A 19,612-nucleotide genomic window follows, 5' to 3' on the forward strand; every position below is an offset into this window, starting at 1 on the left:
ATACGCTTTTTATTAACAACGGAAGCGCTCATATTTTTGCTTGTAAAGGTGCAGAATGTGTTCATCCTGTGTTAATAATAGAAGCTCTGACATAGCATTCTTGCTCATTTCTGGCAGCGTTGTGTCTAAATGTAGTCACAACTCTTCATGAAATAAGTTTTCACTTTTCTCTTCTTGCGTTTTAAATATAAACTATCTGTTCTTATCATCTGCACGATACTATCACATTTCTTACCTAAAAGAGGGAAAGGAAAACCTAAACTGCAGCGTGTTGCCAGCTGAGGTGTCACCTTTATGAGAATGCGTTAAGGCCCTCGAGTCACGAGCTGCCAAGGACAGCCACAGCTTTTATTAAAGGCATCTTGATTCTTGGAATGCCGTGCCGTCGGTTTTGTAAACACCTGGATTTTGTTTTTCTCCTTGCAGAACAAAACCAATCACATTGTCCCAGAGGTTGCGGTGGAACTGCGCGGAGCAACAATTGGCTGGGCCACAAAGGACAAATCTAGCAAAAAGAATGTTTTAGAGGTGTGTTTGTTGACAGTGCTCATTTCTAAGTTTGTACATCCTCGATTCCTTTCTTCAAATACTCTCCTTGTGTCGTAATCTCTCTCACCAGAGATGCAGATATTTAATAAAATGAGGTGACCTAGCATCAGAGCCTCATTTCAAAGACATAAAACTGCATGGCTTCTTCTTCTACTTTTTTTTGTTATAGCCTGCTGTGCTAGTTTTTGATCTCAGATGCCATTGAAGTATAACAGTGTTAAAGACAAGCTTTATATTTAGGTCTAATTTTGATTTAATTCATAACACACACGGTCACAAGATGTGCATTTTTTTATCACAGTTGCAAACAGTGAAGAGGAAAAGCTCTGATCCCTGTTGTTCATTTGAAATACTAAAAAAAGAATATAAACATCTGCTTATGCATAGAGACGTCCTCTATTCCAGCTGTGTGCGACACAGCATCAAAGATAAAAACAAACACTTGTTAAAGTTGTGCATCCTCGATTATAGGTCCCATGGGAAGCCTTCTTTCTTGTCTATGAAACAAAATAACCATCAATAGCATACTGAGGTTGATTTCACAGGCAGGATGTCAGAGAACAGAAAAACAGAGAAAAGAGGAGAGCAGTCAGTGCCCCACATGTCACGCTGAAAATCATGCCCACTGGAGGGGAAGACAATTGACCTCGAACTATGCAACTGAGTTCCGAAACACTAAGCAAATGCATTAAAAGCTGGCTAAATAAATTAAAATTCACTTCCTTAAAAGATCATTTTAGCAGCTAGCAGTTATAGAAGTAATATTAGCTACAATGTATGGGGGAAAAAAGTATTGGGCTGCACTCCAATTAAAAAACTCCTGCTTTAAACCCTAAATCCGGCGACGGGTTAGGGTTTAAAGCAGGGGTGGGCTACTCCAGGCCTCGAGTGCCTGTGTCCTGCAGGTTTTAGATCTCACCCTGGGTCAACACACCTGAATCAAATGATTAGTTCATTAACAGGCCTCTGGAGAACTTCAAGACATGTTGAGGAGGTCATTTAGCCATTTGAATTAGCTGTGTTGGATCAAGGACACATCTAAAACCTGCAGGACACCGGCCCTCGAGGCCTGGCGTTCGACACCTGTGCTTTAAAGGGTTAATCTTTGAATTCAGGCGTTTTCAGTGCCTTTGCCAGAGTTGTATAAAATCAAGCAGCGAGCCAAGGAGTGCTTCACTCTAAAGAGTTCACAGATTTCGAGCATGGTACTGTAGTAGGAGGCCACCATTGCAACAAGTCAGTTTATGAAATTCCACGATCAACTGTTAAGCACTCGGGAACCACAGCAACTCAGCCATGGAGTGGCAGATCATGTGAAGTAACAGGGCAGAGGTGCTCAGGCATACAATGCGTCAAAGTTGCCAGCACTCTGCTGACTCAGTCAATAAACATTTCCACACCTCCTCGGGCACTAAAATCAGCACGAAAACTGCGCCAGGAGTGTCATGTCACGGGCTTCCACAGCCGAGCGGCTCCTGTAGGTGTAAAGTGTAGGTGCCCCACTTTTGCCCATATATTGTATGTATTAGCTGGGTTCTGTAGTTTTCTAACTTGCAAACATAATAATGTTACATGTAGCTTTTATTTGCCACACAAGTTGCTGCATTCTTCCTCCTGAAAAAAAAGGAGCTGTGTAGATTCATTCGTCTTTCAGTTCTTCAAGGCCTTACAGCTCTTATTGTTCAAGAGAGCAGTGAATTGTTTTCATTTTCAATATGGGCGGGACGTCTCTCTGTGTGCCATTTAATGTTTTTTGTGTATGTGGGTGTGTTCGTGCTTTAGCAGAGCTGGTTCCATAAATGCACAGCTAAAATAAGATCTCACTCACTTCCTCTATGAAAAAAGTGTTGCGAGTTCAGTCAGTAACAGGAGCTCTTCTATAAATAATCTAGCAGCGATTTATTAGTCACATCATATGTTTGGATTTGTGCTTGCAAAAATAAAAAATATATAAATTCTTTTTAATCTGTGATTTTTCTGCATTTCAGTTAAAAGGAAAGAATGGTGTGGAGTTTCTGTTGCAATATGATACCGAAAGCATCATCACTGACTGGCATAAAGTCTTAGTGGACACCATAAGGCAACTTGTAAGTCTTTAAACTGCTTTTACAGAATAATCAAAATTAGGCTGCATTAAAATTGTTTAATAGCTTATTTGTCTTCTATTTTTTTCTTATATGAAAATATTAAATTTGTGTCTGTTTATAAAAGTTGATCTGTTCCACTTCCTGTTAATAACATTGTACAGATATTCACTCCAGTTCAGCTCCTAGACAAAAAAACTCCTCATATTTCTTCAAGTTTCTTAAAGTTTGTATCAATAAATGGCATAAATCAACACTTACAGGGAACCAGATTTTGACCACAAAAGCTTAATGGCACCCAACAGTAACTAGACTTTAGAAGATCACAACAGAAACTTCTGGTTGTTGTGGTTGACGGTGATGCTGTCAGGAGGCAGTTCTCCGCTGCTGCTGCTGCTTCATGCCTGAAGTCAAATAAAATGCTTCACAATGCTGTGATATCCCTAGTAATTAGAGTGTTAAATACCCAAAGGTAAACAGGTAGAACTTGCTCAAAGTTTAAGGAAAAACTTTATTTTTGCCGTGTCAACAAATGTACTCATGTTTCAGCTCAAATGAAGCCTTAAAAATTAGCTTATTTGCCCATGAAGTTTTGTGTAAGTGCTATATTTGGATATTCAACATCTGAGCTTCATGCTTTTGGATTAGCACAGATGAATACACTGGAAAAGCATACATAATTTTATGGGACTGAATTTTGGGCTATACCTCCAAAGGGGTGCTATCCATTCTGGACAATCTTGCAAGCGACCCCTACAAAGCCGGATGTCCAGAGAGCGGGAGCTGGAAGTTCTTTGGCTCTTTGGTTCTCTAGCATAGCACTTTGGCTCTAGACTACTAGCGTAACTCTGGCTTAAAACAAAAATCAATTAAAACTAATATCTAGTTTATTTAATGTGTGGAAAACCACAGAATTAGAAAACACACAATTGTCTCACATTTTTTCCTAGTTAAGAAGCTAATAGATTTCTATTTTTCGCTATGTGGTCACTAGATGGAACGTTTCTTTAAAAAAGTTAAATTAGAAAAACTCTACATCAAGATTCATTATGTTTTGATTGTCTGTGTTTACCAGGAGTACCAGGAACATCATTCTGAGGAGGAGGATGCAGACATTTATGAAAAGATCCCCAACACAGATGAGAAGGTGGGAGGTGCCGCAGACAAGAGAAAATGTAAGTACAGCTTCTTCTACTTCAGCAAAAAAAAAGCTAATTATCTTTAACTATCTTTTAACTGTGGCACAAGCAGCATAACGATTGTGTTTCAGTTAGATATATAAGGCATTTGTGAACTGCCCTCCCATCCTTTTTAAATGTCTGCCGTTGCTCTCTTCAGTGAGGGGAAGTGTTACAAGTACAACTGCAACCACCACTGCAGCAGAAACAGAACAGAAGAAGGTCCGAACCAAACTGATGAAGTTCCTTATGAAGCGTCCCACGTTGCAGACGGTCAAGGAAAAAGGCTACATCAGAGGTAATTTCAGACGAGGAAATGTAGAGCTTTGTTGTCATTTGCAGGTTTTGGCTGATTTGAATAGGAGGGAAAAATCAGTCTTTGTGCCTCCCAAACACTGAGCACTGATGTTGTGCTTATATCAGCATTTAAATACGAGCTGCTTTGAATTTTCCTACCTGCTTTTCAGTTCAGTTCACTTCTGTTTAGAGCTGATTTCTAGCGCATGGACAGCAAAATGGCAAAACAAATACAATGTAATTTGTGTGATCTTAAAGCACTGCCATTAATATGAGTAGTATAAACCATCTGTGTGGGTCAAAAAGAAGAGAAAACAGCTTGACCAAGAACAGAAATTCTAAGGAAATGTCTTACATCTTACTAGATGTCTTAAAGAGTTATGAATATATTTAATATTCAGTTCTGATATTGTGAGTAATCAAACTCTTCTAATTCTTTGCAGAAAATGTCTTTGGTTGTGACCTTGCGACACTGTGCGCACATGAAAAGACTACTGTACCGAGTTTTGTAGAGAAATGTATTCATGCAGTGGAAAGGAGAGGTAACACCTTATTTATATCACAGTGGAATAATTACAAAGTATATCTTCCTGTGTGCGTGACCAAGCAGCTAACCCGCTGGTGCTTACTTGCTGATTTCTAGGTCTGGATATTGATGGACTCTACAGAGTCAGTGGGAACCTCGCTGTCATTCAGAAACTGCGCTTCAAGGCCGATCACGGTAAAATCAATTAATGTGTTAAACTAATTAATTCAGTTAGTCAACTCATGTCCAGGGAACATACTGTGGTGTTGATTCCATAGGCTCATTATAGACAACAGCGCCCCCTGCTGGGTTTTAACAGCATGTGCATTTGTTGTGTTTAAACAGATGAACTGGACCTCGAGGACGGTCAGTGGGAAGATGTTCATGTCATCACCGGAGCGCTGAAGTTATTTTTCCGAGAGCTTTCTGAGCCACTTTTCCCATACAGCCACTTTAATAACTTCATCTCAGCCATCAGTGAGCATTTTTTAACAATAAGCCTAATTCTAAGCACTATACCATCAATTTTACAGATGAAATTGCAGTGAGTGTTGCCACTGATCATTAACAATTGTTATGTATTTCTAGGAATTGGTGATTACAACACAAAACGGGATCGCATGTATGACTTGATCCACTCACTTCCTGATCCAAATCACGACACCATGAAGCTACTATTCGGGCATTTACACAGGTTTGTGACAGTTTACCTTTCTGTCCTCTGCATTTTATCTTTTATTTATTTATTTATTTTGCTTACTGTACTTACTTTCATATTGAAATTGAGAGACTTTTCATAATTATTGAATTTCTTTCACAGGGTTATTGAATATGGGCAGGATAATCGTATGACTGTACAGAATGTGGCAATTGTGTTCGGCCCAACGCTGCTTCGGCCAGAGATGGAGTCGGGGAATATCGCGATGCACATGGTCTTCCAGAACCAGATAGTGGAGTTTGTCCTGAACGAATACGACTATCTCTTCCAATAAACAGTAACAAGCCTGCAGTACAGACCTGGGCCAACATGTAAATGTGCTCAAGTTTTTTAAAGAGATAGATTTACCTTTGCATTTGCACATCAGCAGCTTCAGTGTGCGAACCTGGAAAGTTAACCTCCTTCTGTAAAATATGTGAAAGGGGTCTTCAAGTTTATTCAGACTAGGAAAGGGATCTTCACGTGCTCCTTGCTGAGGATATTTGAAGCATTTTTAACCACTGTTTTATCTGGATTTTCTCTGTCGTGTGCAGCTTACACCGTTAGACCCTTCTTTGGCAGTATTGCAGGAGAGGAAGTCGAGCTACATGGGTGTTGACAGGTGTTGTTTGGTTTACCGTTTCAAAGCCACTGAGCTTGTTTTGTGTGTGTGTGTGTGTGTGAAATAAAGACTGTATCAAATTGCTCTCCCTCCCTGGAACTCTAGGTGTCTAAATCTCACAAGTCACTTTTTGGAGATTTTATTTTATTGCTTTTTTTTGTTTTGGTTTATCTAAATCTCAGTGACAATAGAACCAATAGGTCAAACTTGGAGAAATGCATTAATTCTCTCTCTTTAGCAAATTTTCTTTTATTGCTTTTATCTTTATTTTTAGTAATTTACAGTTTATCACTCATGGCAATATCTGAGATTCTATGCTAATATTGTTTCTTCTTTTTTTCAGCCTCATTTTTACCCAGGAATTTTATTGTAATATAGAAATGTGTAAAAAAAATATTAATACTTCTTGCTATGAAGTAGATGATGGTGACATAGAGTACTTGTGCAACTTGTAGATTATTTTCCACTGAAAACATCATTTTTCAATCATGCTGTACTTGAAGAAATTGTATAATAACAGCACAAAGATATAAAGTAGCAACAGTTTGAAATTCAGAACAGAAACGTGGATTGTAGAAGAGTTTTATGACATGTAAATAGAAATAGATGGCATATTTATGCTTCAAGTTGGTGAAAATGCACAAGTTATTCCATAATAAAATAACTTTGTTAAAAAAAGGTTTATCTGTGTATGTTTGCTTCTTGCAATCATGTGTTTATAAGCTATAAATGGGAGAAATACATTTAAGAATTTGTTCAACTGAGTTTTTTCATTAAAGCTGGCCTGTTACACTTGTCATGTATATTTTTTATAATTGTGGATGTTCTCATAAATAATAATCTCCAAGGTTTCAAATAATGGGGTCAACATATATACAAGTAAACCATGTTATTCAAAAGTTCAAGCCTCAGACTTGATATATTTATATGTTTGTATGGTTTTTTTTTAGTTATCTTATCATTTTATGAAAATATTAACTAAATATTAATCTAAAGTGAAAAACACTTTATGTTAAATTAATATTCGGCATGTTAAAAAATTTGACATTTGTTGAATAAAAAGGATTGCGTCATGATTCACTTTTAACTGTTCTTCAAATATTTTATCGTCAAAGCAAATGGTTGCACAAATATTGTACAATTGCACTTTAACAAATTCTGATTACACGTGCTGAAGAGGCTGAGGAAATAAAATGCTTATTTTACAAAAGGCTTTATAAATGCCAAAAGGTGTAACTTAAATATTCAATATTTAACACGGGTACGGGTCTTTAATTTAATCTACAAAATACATTTAAAAAAAATCATAAAGCTGACATTTTTGTAAATACTGTGGTCTACGTACAAACAACAACAACGAAAACAAAAAAAAAGTTAGAGAAAAAAATCAATTTTAAGGCATCTTGCGATCCCCCAAATCGGAAGTTTATGAGTCGGACCATTTGGGAGGTTGGACGCGTTTCCGGGAGCTGTCAGCTGTGAGCACCCAACATATCCACTGCAATGAGTTTTGAGTGGCCGTGGCAGTATAATTTTCCACCGTTTTTCACGTGAGTCAGATGTTTCTGAGTCTTTTTCAGAGCAGAGCATGTGAACACGTAACTCAGTTTTCAGTGTTTATTCATCTATGAGTCGGTGAGCGCTGATTTTCGAGCTAGCATCATGTTAGCACGCCAGCTAGCCAAACGAAACAGATTGCTAGGGAAGTGAATTTTCACTCACTGGCTTTCTGAAGTTTATTTAAAGTCTTTCTCGGTCTGTCTCAGTGGGTCGTTAAGGCTAGACTAGAGGGGGCTATATTAAAACATTAACAGGCAAACAGTTTATCGTCGTGTGTTTGAATTTTGGGATTTCAACTGTTATCTCCAGAGAGCTTATTTAATGGGATGAGCTGCCAGATAGCGAGAACTCCACCTAGTTATCACCTAAAGAGTTGCACGTTTCGGTGTAATAAAAGCCAGGAAGACCTCAGTGCTGAAATCCCTGTAAACCACTGCTAACTTCCCGAAAGGGACATTTAAAGGGGCTGCTATTGTCTCTTTATTAGGCAGTCAAATAGGGTAGGATTGCAATAAAAGACTGGTTTTATACATGAAATGTAAAAATGACTTTCAACCCTTTACAATATCACAGATGTTAGGAAAGCAGCACATATGTATAGACTTGATAAGAGCGAAGTGTTGCATTTTAAGATAGAGGTTGAGTGTTAACATATCTGCCTATGGGTGCAGTTTCTCTTTTGTATTAAGTTTGTATTATGTTTCCAAACATTGCTACTGCCTACAAGAATACAAAAGCAGGCAAAATGTTGGATTCTCATTTTAATCACTGTCCTTGCAATACAAAATCTTTACGTGAAGTCTGGCCATCTACTGTCTTCTGCTTATTCTATATTACTGGCTTTTACTGACTCAAAATAGGCTGGCAATTGAGTTTTTTCAGTTACATTGATCTAGCACCAATTTAAAACAATCATCACCTCAAGGCACTTTATATTATAAGGTAATGATGGTGTAATATTGGAGAGAAAATCCCAGTGATCCATTCCTTCCCTATAAGCAGCAATTGGCAACACTGGGAAGGAAGAATTCGTTTTTAATAAGAAATGACTTCCAACAGAACCTGCCTCAGGGAGGGGCAACCATCTGCTGTGACGGGTTGGCAGGTCAGGCTAAAGAGGAGAGAAAAGCAGGAGCATAGCAAGACAAGGTCCAAACACAAACTGCAGGAGAGATTGGAGAAGACATGGCCAGTGCATCACAGGAATTTCCCCCAGCACCCTGAACGTATAGCACTGTAACTAAGAGATGGCCCAAGGTCACCTGATCCCTACCTAATGTGAAAATGTTAAGCCTGATTTTCCAAAGTCAAGAGCATTTCTGCTTTCTGAACCCAAGCTAGGAGCATGTTTGCACAGGAGACGATACTGATAATTAAAGGCTCTGTCTTCTATTATACTTTTACAAACTCTAGGAACTGCAAGTAACCCTGCAGTCTCAGAGCAAGGTGCTCTGTTGGCAGGATATGATGCAATGAGGCCTGTAACAGATGATCAGAGTTGAATGTAACCAATGGACTGATGGCTCAGGGTGGGCACAAAGACTGTGAATCAAACTGGCTGAAATGGACCCAAGCTGATGAGTAGTTTTCCTTATAGCCAGTGTTTTCACTCTAAAATATCAATAAATCATTAAACCACCTGTTTGCATAGTTTAAGTGTGAAGAAGAGTGTCGTTTTTAGAACCTCTCATATACCCCCTGTTTGTTTTGCACATCAGTAGCACAGCTAAATTAAAAAGAAGCTAAAATAAAAGCTGTCTCTATGTGGGTAAACTGCCAGATCTTTAAATTTGGCAGATTTCTTGTAGACTTTGCTGTACCTGGAAAGCAGCCACCTCTCTTTTTAGCAGCAATACCTAGAACATGCAGAGGGGGAATCTGAAGAGGGGCATTGCAGTTACTTAACACTTATTTTAAAGCTTAAATATATATATTTTTCTGATGTTGATTTATGATCTAAAATCTAAATCTACTAAGAAATTATGCCACATTGTTATAGATTAAGTCAGCAGTATATAAAGTAATTAAAATGGCTTTTTTGGAGATCAGTAAAACTGTACAAGGGGTCAGTATGTTGGACACTGATGATGGGGCCTGATGAGTCAAGACTTCAGGAGAAAGATTTTAAATAAACATCTTTTATTCTGGAACCAATGAAGAAAAGTAAAGAATTATTCATGATAAAACATTAAATGCTTACTAGATGATAGGGCTGGGCTATATCATACCGTTCACGGTAATACCGGTGTAATTTTGGGCAACGATAGAAAAATGAAATATCGCGATAGAATATGGGTAAAACGCGCATGCGCAGTGCCTATGTTTACATACGCACATGGCGGCGACGCAGAATGAGAAGAGCGAAAGTGGATCGTTAAATGAAACTGATGAACCAGAACTGGTTTGTAAAAATGCTGCAACTTCAGTGGTGTGGAACTGGTTTAGCTTTCGTCCGTCAGATACACAACAAAGCACTATTTTTGGTAGCGCATGCTAGCGGGCCGTCGTTATTACCGTGTTGTTTGGAAAATACAGCACACTTAAAATCGATCCTTTCATTTTTCTGAAAATCGACAGTGCCCCTTATAATCCTGTGTGCCTTATGTATGAATTCTGGTTGTGTTTACTGAGCTCGAAACGATTATCTGCCAGATGTTTCAGTACGACTTTGCTAAGCTACGAACCCGCACTGCTTGATGGATTGTCGGAGCATTACGGCTATCGTAGGCAGGAGCCTCGCAGAGTGATAACTGTGCGGACTGTGCTTCAACATAATATTACCGTATTGTGTGTGTATAACCTCTTTTTAAGTTTTGTGGATAATATACATGGTTATGCTGAGGATATGTCGGCCAATTTCCACTGGAAATGCTTTTTGGTTAAACTGTCAGCAAGGAATTTGCACTGTTACATTTTTACATAACTTTAATGCACATAAAAAACAGCTGCTTGTTTAAGTGAAAATACATTGATGAGGTTTTTTGCACTGATAAAGTTGTGGAGTTGTAAAGTATTTTGTCTAGTGTCAATTATATCGTCAGTTATATCGTTATCGCAAATTTTCAAATGTATATGTGACTTTGAACTGTGACTTTAATTAGACACGCCGCATTCGTAAAAAGGCTTGACTATGTGATTAACACTGTTTATGGTTAAGGAAAAATGTGTTTGTGTCTTTAACGTGCATTAAGTTTATTTTGCCCAAGCATTTGTGGTAATCTTTGCAGTAATCTCTTTGTGTTCTTTTCTGACAGACTACAGCCCAATGTTGACACGAGACAGAAGCAGCTGGCGGCATGGTGCTCACTGGCTCTGTCCTACTGCCGACATCACAAGCTCTACACACTGGATGTCATGGAGGCTCAGGAAAGCCCCATGTTCAACAACAAGAAGATAGAACGTATCCTGAAAGTCAACCTGTGGTTCCTTTTTGAAGGAGAGTTCAATTTTAATGTTTTGGGGGTTTTTTTGAAAAATATTTGTTTGTGTTTTTAGTTTAAATCCTTTGTTTTTTTATATATTACAATTGCTAAATCTCTTGTGAAGAGTTTATAGTTCAGAGATATTAATCTTGACACACATTGCAGTCACTGTAGGATTTTTCTGGAGTTTTTAGGACAGAGCCACCTCCCCCTTTCTCTCTCTGCTTGACTGATTTATTTTGAGGTTTCCCTCTTGATTTGGACCTGATACAAAGCTGTCTTCAGAGACTGAGGTCATAACATGATCACTGAATTTTATTTCCCAGCTAATCTGCGCTGAGGGCAAGATAAGGCATTTTAAACAAAACTGGCATGAAGACACTTATTGTGCCATTGCACATTAGCCTTAACTGAATCCCAGGAAAACTGTCAATGGAAGCAATTCAAGTTGTGTTTGAGGAACTGAGGAAAAAAGGTGAATTTTATTGTCTTTACCTGCCAGCATAGTGTCATGATAAGAAAAATTATCTTATTATGTAATGCTGATAAGTGAAAAACGTTCTTGTTGTCTTCAGGCAACCTCGAGTGGTTGGACAAAAACAAGTCTCGGTGTTTAGTCATGTGGAGAAGACCAGAGGAATGGGGCAAGTTAATATATCAGTGGGTGAGTCATCAAATTACAACACATGCTGCCACAAACTGTTCTTTTTTTTTTTTCTTTTTTTTTGCACACTCATGCAGCTGATAAAAGGATGAGGTTTATTTCAACCTCACAATATTGTTCATTATTGCAATGTTGTGATAATCACAATATAAAACCATTAATATCTACACTATAATATAAACTAAAAAAGGGAAAGACAAGCTCATGTATCTTATCTATGCTTATGTAACCAGCACACAGACATCAGACAGAATCACTATCACTGTGGCAGCAGAACAGCAGCATTAAGGGACAGATTATAACAAACAAAGCATCATGTACTTAAAATCTCATGAAAAAAGCAAGAAATCGGTGCATGTTCTTTATCTGTCACCTCAACTCTTTATTTAATCCCTGTTGAACTCAGCAAGTGTCTTGCTAGGGACCTGAGTAAGTGCACTTCTGGCTTTCATGCTGTTTTGATGAGCAGTTCTCATGTTTTGGCTGAAAGTTGTTGTTTTTACCAGCGTTTTCCCTGCAGTGACTGCAGTCTGATTGCATAGACGATATAAAAGGTGGATGTATTCACCATTATGTCATCCATTGGTTTATTAAGGTTTTGTGCTTTTTTTTTTTCCTGATGTTTTAAAACTAGATATGATGAATGAGCAGTGATGGGTAAGATGTTAGTAAATGGGGATAACCTGGGTACTCCTCCTTTCCGACTCTAAGAACGTCTGTAATTTATAAAATAAGCTTGAGGTTTTTATTAAGATGGTCTGAAAGAAGTGACTAAGCCCAAAAACTCATTAGGAAAGTGTTTACTGAGTCACAGAGCAGAAACAACCAACACTTGTTCTCCTGTAGACTTTTATACAACTTGAACTCTTTTTACTGCCCTCTGTTGATCATTAGCAAAAATGCATGTTTAAGGCCACACTGGCTTCACTGTTTATCCCTGCTTCACTCTGTTTAGAGTGATTAGCACACATAGATATAGAAACATGTAAATTTAGCTGTTTTTACAAGGTCATATTACTGCATCCCCAACCAACAAAATCCTTAAACCTTTTTCTATCTTTAACTCTAAAACTATGACCGTCTGATTATTGGGGTTTTCCCTTGAGTATTTGTAATATAAAACACTTTAAAAAGATTCTTCTTGTGAGTTGATGCTATATAATTAAACTTTAAACTGAAAAATGAAGATCTGAAGACTTTTCTGAACTTTATTTTTAGAATATCAACTCTCATTCTCACAATATCATACAATTGATTGTCCCAAAAATCAGAACAGAATTAGGAAAAAAGGCTTTTAAATATGCTGCCCCTGTTTCCTAGAATAATCAGCAGAAGGAACTGAAATTATTAGAATTGGTTACCCTGTGGGAGTTTAATTCCATCTTAAAGGAATGAAAGAATTACTTTTTTACTCAGTGTGATTGTTTTTAATGTCGCTCTTGATCTGTTATTTTATATTTTTCATGTTTGTATGGGATATTGTATTTGTTTTAAATGTTATGTACTTATGTGGTACTTTTGTTGCCATGATGCCAGGTCTCTCTTGGAAATGAGAATTTTAATCTCAATGAGATTTTTACCTGGATAAATAAAGGACTAATAAAAAAATCAAACTGAATTAAAACCAAGCCTTAACCAAACAAGTCTTCAAAGTAAGGGGCCAGAAAGTTTTAACTTCTCATCCTTCAGGTAGTCTATAACTCTCATAAAAATAGCTGATCAGGTACACTATACTTTTGTTTATACATTTATATCATTTTATCTGTTTATTGCCTTTAGCCTGACAAATTACTTAAATCATTTTGTTTGGTTGCAGTTCTTGTAAAAACTGGACCCCACACTCTGCCTGTTCTGAACCCAGATTTTGAACAACGATTGCTCCTTTCTGTCTGTTCTCTCTTCAAAACAGAAACTTAATGATTGACTGCATGCAATGCATTTAGAAGAAATGGCAGCTTTAAAAAACATCTGTTTCACCTTCTCCAACTTTAAGTCAGTTTAATTCACTTTCTGCTTTATGATTTTTTTTTTAATTGTACGTTCAGGTTATAAGACTGTTTACCACTTCATGTGGCAAATTAAGAAATTATAATAAAATAGAATAAGACTTGTGGTCAAAGTCCCAAATTAGTACCCACAAAAATCCAAATGGGTATAGTTTTTTTCCATCTTTCCATTCTTCTAGTAAGTCTGGGAAGGCTATCAGCTACATGTCTGTAGGGGGGGAAAAATTATCATGTAATAAAAATGATCTAGTGTGTTTTGATGCCATTTACAGATGTGCCGTGTTCTGTCTTGTGCTGTTCATGATAGAGATTCGCACACAGGCACACAGATGGTGTTGGTGAAGGTTAATGGAGCACATCTTCAGGGCTGTGGGTGTACGTCACAACCGCTGTAGTTGTGTAAACAATTTAAACACGACTGCTGTGCTGTTTTGTACACCTTGTACTTCTGCACACATAATGTAGTTGTTACCTGCGACATTAGGAGAAGGCCAGTGTTGTGTTCACCTACCACTTGGGCTCTCTTTGCTCTTTGCTCCTTGTGCTTTAAAAAAAAAAAGAAGTCTTTTTTCCATTGAGGAGCCTGCGCTGGCACAAGTGCAGAGCCACTGCTGACTTTTTGAGAAGCAGCCCACTTTTAGACAGGTTAGAACTGATTATTAACAGCAGATGTTGGGATAATTTCTGTAGGTGGACAAAATCATGGTGGACAGAATCTGTGGCCTGCATCTGCTAGTTGTTTGTGAATTTCTTGCTTTAGCTTCTACATTAGTAACCTAAGCGAGTGGTTTCAACTTTTGGACCAGAAAGTTTGTGGTGCTGGGCTGGTTCCAGCTCTATGGCACTTGCACCAGTCTGATTTTGTGTGGAAATGTGTGAAAATTGTTCTAGATTGTACACTGGGGTTGTGGTAATTGAAAAGGGGTGAAATGGGTTTGAACATGTTTATATTTTCAGTGTCAAAAGCATATGTCTGTAAATATTCTATATTTTGCCAACAAATCCCATGGAAACAATCAGTGATTTGTTGTATTAACAAGTATTGTTTGCGCATTCATTCTTTACTGCTGGGTCATGAGGGGAGGGTCAAAATTATAGCCTTCAGCGATATTAAACAGGATTGGCCCTAAAGCTACAGACAAGCTAGAAAAGTCTGAAAATACAGTTAGGTTCATAAATAATCCACCACAGTGGATTTTAAGTGAAAAAACTGAAATACAGACCTAAAGCTGTAAATCAAAGGTTTTAACAGAATTCTGACACTAAGTGTTTGGTTATTAAAGGCATTTTTATGCACAGTCCCTCATTTTCACAGCCTTGAAAGTAACTGGACAATTGAGTGCTAAGTAGTTGGGACGGGGGGAAAAAATCAATACAGCATAGTATCGCGATATTTTGCATGGCAATATTGTATCAATACAGGAGCACCAAACATCAATATTTTATTAAATAAATAAAAATACTTTGGGAATAGTTTTATTTATTTTTATCCACAATTTCATCATCTTGAATAAATCGGGGGGGGTTTTCTTTAAAAGCTGCCTTTTTTTCTTTTTTTTTTTTAAATAAAGAAAATTATTCTCTGACTGTCACCTTAAAGCATCTGTAAATGTAACCATTATATCTTTTTCCGACATTTTAGGTTTCCAAAACCGGTATGGTCAACTCTGTGTTTACACTTTATGAGCTGTCCAATGGTGATGAGACAGAAGGTGAAGGTATGGCACCGTTTTAAAGTTTTCCACAGGGAGAAAGCACCCATAAAACCCAGCTCGCATTAAAGTAAACAATTATTACATAACACAGTGGTGAGAAAGGCTTTTATTAATGCTGGCTGTACAATAGGTTTCCAGTTCTAGTTTGTTTTAACTGTTTGATTTGTGTTGTTTACTCTGTTTCCTGTTTCTGCATGATTTCACCTAGCTGTAGTCCCAAATTGCTTCTTTCATCTTTGTTTTTGCACATAAAGCACCATGTAATGTTAACAAATGTAATGCTAATGAAATGTGCTGCACACATTGACCCAAAACATTATGAAGATATCTGCTTAATATACTGCTGATCCTTTAAAGTGCTTAAAAACATCCCTGACCTGCCAAGGCATGGACTTGAAAGAGACCCTGTGGTATCGAAACCTTTTGCCCCTGACTGGGAGCCAAAAGGTCTTGCTGTGTCAGAGATTGCTGTTCCTTAATAATTTGGCTCTTGTCAGAGGGGCTCGGATGTTTATACCTCCCCATTTCTTACTTGTTTTCGTGTATAGCACACCCTAACCCTACAGGGAACCTATTATACTTACTTCCAGCTACATATGTTTAATCTTGGCCTCCACTAGACCAGATTTGCATGATTCACAGCTTGAAAATAATCCTTATTTACCAAATACCGAACCTTGATGGGGCCTTCAGTTCATGGACTGACTGAAGTATCAAGTGTCATACATAGCCAAGAGTAGTGAAAAATGTGTTTGGAGCAGCCCTGAAGCCTGAGCTTTTGACTTATTTGGAACTTGTAACAGTATATATGAGACAGAAACTAAGGAAAACTCCACTTCTTAAATCTCTTCACTTGAAATGAACTCGTAGGGTGGCACAGCGATTAATGCTCACAGCAAGCGGTGAATTCTGGATTCGAATTCCACTTTCTGTACAGAGTTTAAATGTTTGCCCTGTGCCTCTGTGGGTTCTTTCCAGGTATTCTGGGCTCTGCCCTTACAGTCCAAAACATGCACATTAGGTTAACTGTCACTGTGTGTGAGCCTTATTATAAACTGGTGATCCCACCCTATGTCCCATCTGGCATCGCTGCAAAGAGTCAACACTTATCATATAAAACTATGCGGCTGGTCCTCCAAGCAGCAGGCTTGAAATTGGCTCTGATCCCCTAAGGCGTGGACTCTGAAGTTGCCCTGTGGTACTCAGTCCTCTGCTGCTAATTGAGAACACCCCATAAGCCCTCCTCGTTATTTAGTGACCTAAATAATTTGGCTTTTGTGAGAATCACTCAGATATTTACACCTGTGTTTTTCCCAGATCCAACACATTAACCAAGTGTTCCCTTGCTCTCTTAGGCAGTATATTTCCAGGCTTGAAATGCAGTTTTGTTATGAGATAATAGTTGTTATTCACCTCATATTTGAGTGATCAGTGTTTTGACTCATTGATTAGTTTATTTGATTTTCTTATAGCTTGTAATCCTTTTTCTCCAGAGTTCCACGGTCTGGAGGACTGGATGCTGCTTCGCTCGCTGCAGGCTTTACAGACAGAAGGCAAAGCCGAGCTCTTCACCATGGACGATGGAAAAGGCGTCAAGTTCTTCTAAAACTGTGCTGGAATCACACACCCTCTGTCTGGGAGCCCTCATACTGTACTTTACAGACAAATTTTTATTAAGATTTAGCCATTTAAGGCTACATAAGGTGCACCTCAATACCGAGCCCAGTGGATGCTGGTCCTCTAATTGTTGTTGCCTTTTGATTCAAAGCCTTCTCTTACTGGAAGAGAACCAATATCATTTCTAAGTGTTTGGGGGGGCATTTGAGGTCATGCTACTTGTAAAGTCGTCACAGGTGGCATTTGTTGCCATTTAAACATGCAATGAATATCAGGGGACTAAATACTGTCATGTGTGAGTACTTTAGGGAAATGTCTTTCCCTGCCTGCTTTAACTTTACTCCTTCTTTATTATTGTAAATGCATCTACTTTTATTCACATTTTTCTCTCTTAACAAATTTACTCTGTAAAAATAGCTGTGGATCTTTGCTCGGCTCCTCTGTTCCAACCAGACATACCAAGAAATCCCAGAACGCAACACCAGAGGGACTTTTTATTTTGAGAGTAAATGCTTCCAGAAGAGGAACACAACAGACACTTGAGCCAGTCTTGGCTTGACTCAGCTGCGTGTAATAATAGTGGACTTCATGTACAGATTGCTGTCATCCTATTATTGTGCAGTAGCTACTGTGATGCTCCTGTTATCTTTATCTCTGTCTATATTCAACTTCTTTTTCATATCCTGTAGGAAATAAATTAGAAATTTGTTAAATTTTCTGGCTATTTCCTTTCTTTCACGTGCATCGACGTTTTGTTGTGTGAAAAACACAAGTGAGGACTTCAGAAGCTTTGCAGTATGCGGACGTGCAGACTGAAACTGCAGCAATGATGATGTTATGATCTCCTTGCTGCAGCTGTATTAAAGGACTGCATACTGACATCATGTGCTGTGTGTCCCGCCTGTGGAGGGATGATACAGCTCCAGAGAATTGTACGTGTGTTTGTGGATAAAACCTTGTATGTTCTCTTGTGGGGCAGGTGGGGCCCAGTTTGGCCTTGGCTGATAATGGTGTCCTGTTTCACGAGCAGCAGCCCCCCCTGTAGGCCAGGCTCGGGTGCGCATCCTCCACCTTTGGGCAGCATATCACTTTCCACAAATGAGGACAGGCTTGGCCAAGAAATAAAATGACTCATCGTTTTTATCTAATTTCAGAGGAAACTGAGGAGGAGTTCTTTTGATCAGTGGGGGGCCAGTTGAAAGTGTGGACATTCTGTTCGTCAGCAAGCTTAAAGTGAACCAGCTGAAGAACCTGATCACCAAATTAATACAAAGTGTCATAAAAGGCAGCTTATGGATTGTTTCTCAAAATTTTGAGTCATTCCCACAGTTGAGTTTTGAAGATATTCTTTTAATCGGATAAAGCAAATCAAAACTTAATAACACTTGCGGTTCAAAATGATAAGTTACCAAACACTCATCTTATTATAATTACTCCCTCTGGATTGCCCTATTGGCGCGTGAAAGCTGCGAGGGGGCGGAGTTGGAAGCGCGCACTGGGAGCGCACAGGACGAACAACCCTCCGGAGCTTTGTTGATATTGGCAGTTCAGACCTTTCACAGTAGGTTATGGCATAAGCATTCGAAAAGACAAGAAGAAGACGAGAGGACCACACGAATCACTTGAAAGAAACTATGCGTTAATGTGCGCGGAGCGTTCAAGTGACATGTTTTTTACGCAGTGAATGTGCTGAGTAAGTGAATTTTCCTCACTTTTCTGTGTTTTTTTACACGCTTTATCTGTCATATACTTCTAAGGCTGGTTACCACTACAGGTACTACAGTAGTTTACACGTTTCCGACTATCGTCTCTAATCTTGTTTTCCTTAGATATGGCTGTTATTCAGTCTCCAGCCTTTTGTTTTAAAGCCACTGACTTCACTGACATCATGGAAAAGTAACCTGGAATATAAAGTAACGGTGCTCTGCTGTCCTACTGTTATTTCCATATTTAGGCTCCAAATCAGGTTGAACCTGCCACAATGTCTCATGCACAAGTAGAGATACCAGGACGCGGGTTCCCGGGGCTCTCCGTGGATATGACCGACGACTGTTTGTCCCGAGTCCCATCCGTGCTGAGGACGCACGGGCTGGGCGCACGGAGGAACTCCTACGGCCTGCAGAAAATTAGTATGGACATTGATTCTCCCCTGTACAGCGGTGTACTTTCCAAAGCCTTATCGTGGTCGGCAGAAAATATTCTCTCTCTGCCCGAGTCCAGAGCAGAGGAAGAAAAAACAGACGACACCCCGCCGTCCGCGTCTCCGGTTTCCAGCTCCAACACGTGCCGCCAGGACCCCGACGCCGGGTCCGTCGGTGGCAACTGGAAACCTGTTGCCAGATCCACTCCTCAGGATGCCAGCTCGGACTCTGAAAACGAACTTCATAATAAACAGCAAAAGATTCTGTCTCGCATCACGTTTGACACTCAGTGGGAGCAGGAAGAAAAGGAGGACGTGGAGACTAAAGCGGTGGCAACATCTCCTGATGGAAGATATCTCAAATTCAACATAGAGATTGGAAGGGGGTCTTTCAAGACAGTCTATAAAGGGCTGGACACAGAGACTACAGTGGAGGTGGCATGGTGTGAGCTACAGGTAGGATGCATACTGGGGCTGATCACAGCATATTCCCATCTATGTACAACTTCACACAAACAATGCATTGGTTTCCAGG

The 19,612-nt window shown here is 38.9% G+C and overlaps 3 protein-coding genes across 7 annotated transcripts in view; all 3 read left to right on the forward strand.

Annotated features, from left to right (window-relative positions):
• LOC100693461 (rho GTPase-activating protein 27) overlaps positions 1-6,756 on the forward strand; it is a 31,465-nt gene extending 24,709 nt beyond the window's left edge. For all 4 annotated transcript variants that reach the window (XM_025909840.1, XM_005458158.4, XM_025909842.1 and 1 more), the window contains 9 exons: positions 427-528; positions 2,538-2,636; positions 3,709-3,808; positions 3,972-4,109; positions 4,552-4,650; positions 4,752-4,829; positions 4,980-5,111; positions 5,223-5,328; positions 5,455-6,756. In XM_025909840.1, coding sequence (XP_025765625.1) covers positions 427-528; positions 2,538-2,636; positions 3,709-3,808; positions 3,972-4,109; positions 4,552-4,650; positions 4,752-4,829; positions 4,980-5,111; positions 5,223-5,328; positions 5,455-5,626 — 1,026 coding nt within the window. In that variant the 3' untranslated portion in view covers positions 5,627-6,756. The remainder of the gene's footprint in view (positions 1-426; positions 529-2,537; positions 2,637-3,708; positions 3,809-3,971; positions 4,110-4,551; positions 4,651-4,751; positions 4,830-4,979; positions 5,112-5,222; positions 5,329-5,454) is intronic.
• A 602-nt stretch (positions 6,757-7,358) lies between these two features.
• Positions 7,359-17,650, forward strand: vps25 (vacuolar protein sorting 25 homolog). Its single transcript, XM_003453377.3, has 6 exons — positions 7,359-7,503; positions 10,768-10,913; positions 11,357-11,410; positions 11,511-11,599; positions 15,248-15,323; positions 16,814-17,650. The coding sequence occupies exons 1-6, from the start codon at positions 7,457-7,459 to the stop codon at positions 16,924-16,926; spliced, it is 525 nt and encodes a 174-aa protein (XP_003453425.1). The 5' UTR covers positions 7,359-7,456; the 3' UTR covers positions 16,927-17,650.
• Positions 17,651-18,295: 645 nt separating this feature from the next.
• Positions 18,296-19,612, forward strand: part of wnk4a (WNK lysine deficient protein kinase 4a) — a 46,369-nt gene continuing 45,052 nt past the window's right edge. For both annotated transcript variants that reach the window (XM_005458161.3, XM_005458162.3), the window contains exons 1-2: positions 18,296-18,630; positions 18,892-19,533. In XM_005458161.3, coding sequence (XP_005458218.1) covers positions 18,919-19,533 — 615 coding nt within the window. In that variant the 5' untranslated portion in view covers positions 18,296-18,630; positions 18,892-18,918. The remainder of the gene's footprint in view (positions 18,631-18,891; positions 19,534-19,612) is intronic.

The sequence above is a fragment of the Oreochromis niloticus genome, linkage group LG8 (assembly GCF_001858045.2).
Source record: "Oreochromis niloticus isolate F11D_XX linkage group LG8, O_niloticus_UMD_NMBU, whole genome shotgun sequence".
Lineage (NCBI taxonomy): Eukaryota > Metazoa > Chordata > Actinopteri > Cichliformes > Cichlidae > Oreochromis > Oreochromis niloticus.

Bases quoted from the DNA above. Each gene is read 5' to 3' on its own strand.
- vps25 (XM_003453377.3), top strand. From the start codon at position 7,457: ATGAGTTTTGAGTGGCCGTGGCAGTATAATTTTCCACCGTTTTTCAC. The intron at 10,914-11,356 runs GTATCCTGAAAG...ACTGAATCCCAG, and splicing joins CAACAACAAGAAGATAGAAC to GAAAACTGTCAATGGAAGCA. The intron at 15,324-16,813 runs GTATGGCACCGT...CTTTTTCTCCAG, and splicing joins TGATGAGACAGAAGGTGAAG to AGTTCCACGGTCTGGAGGAC.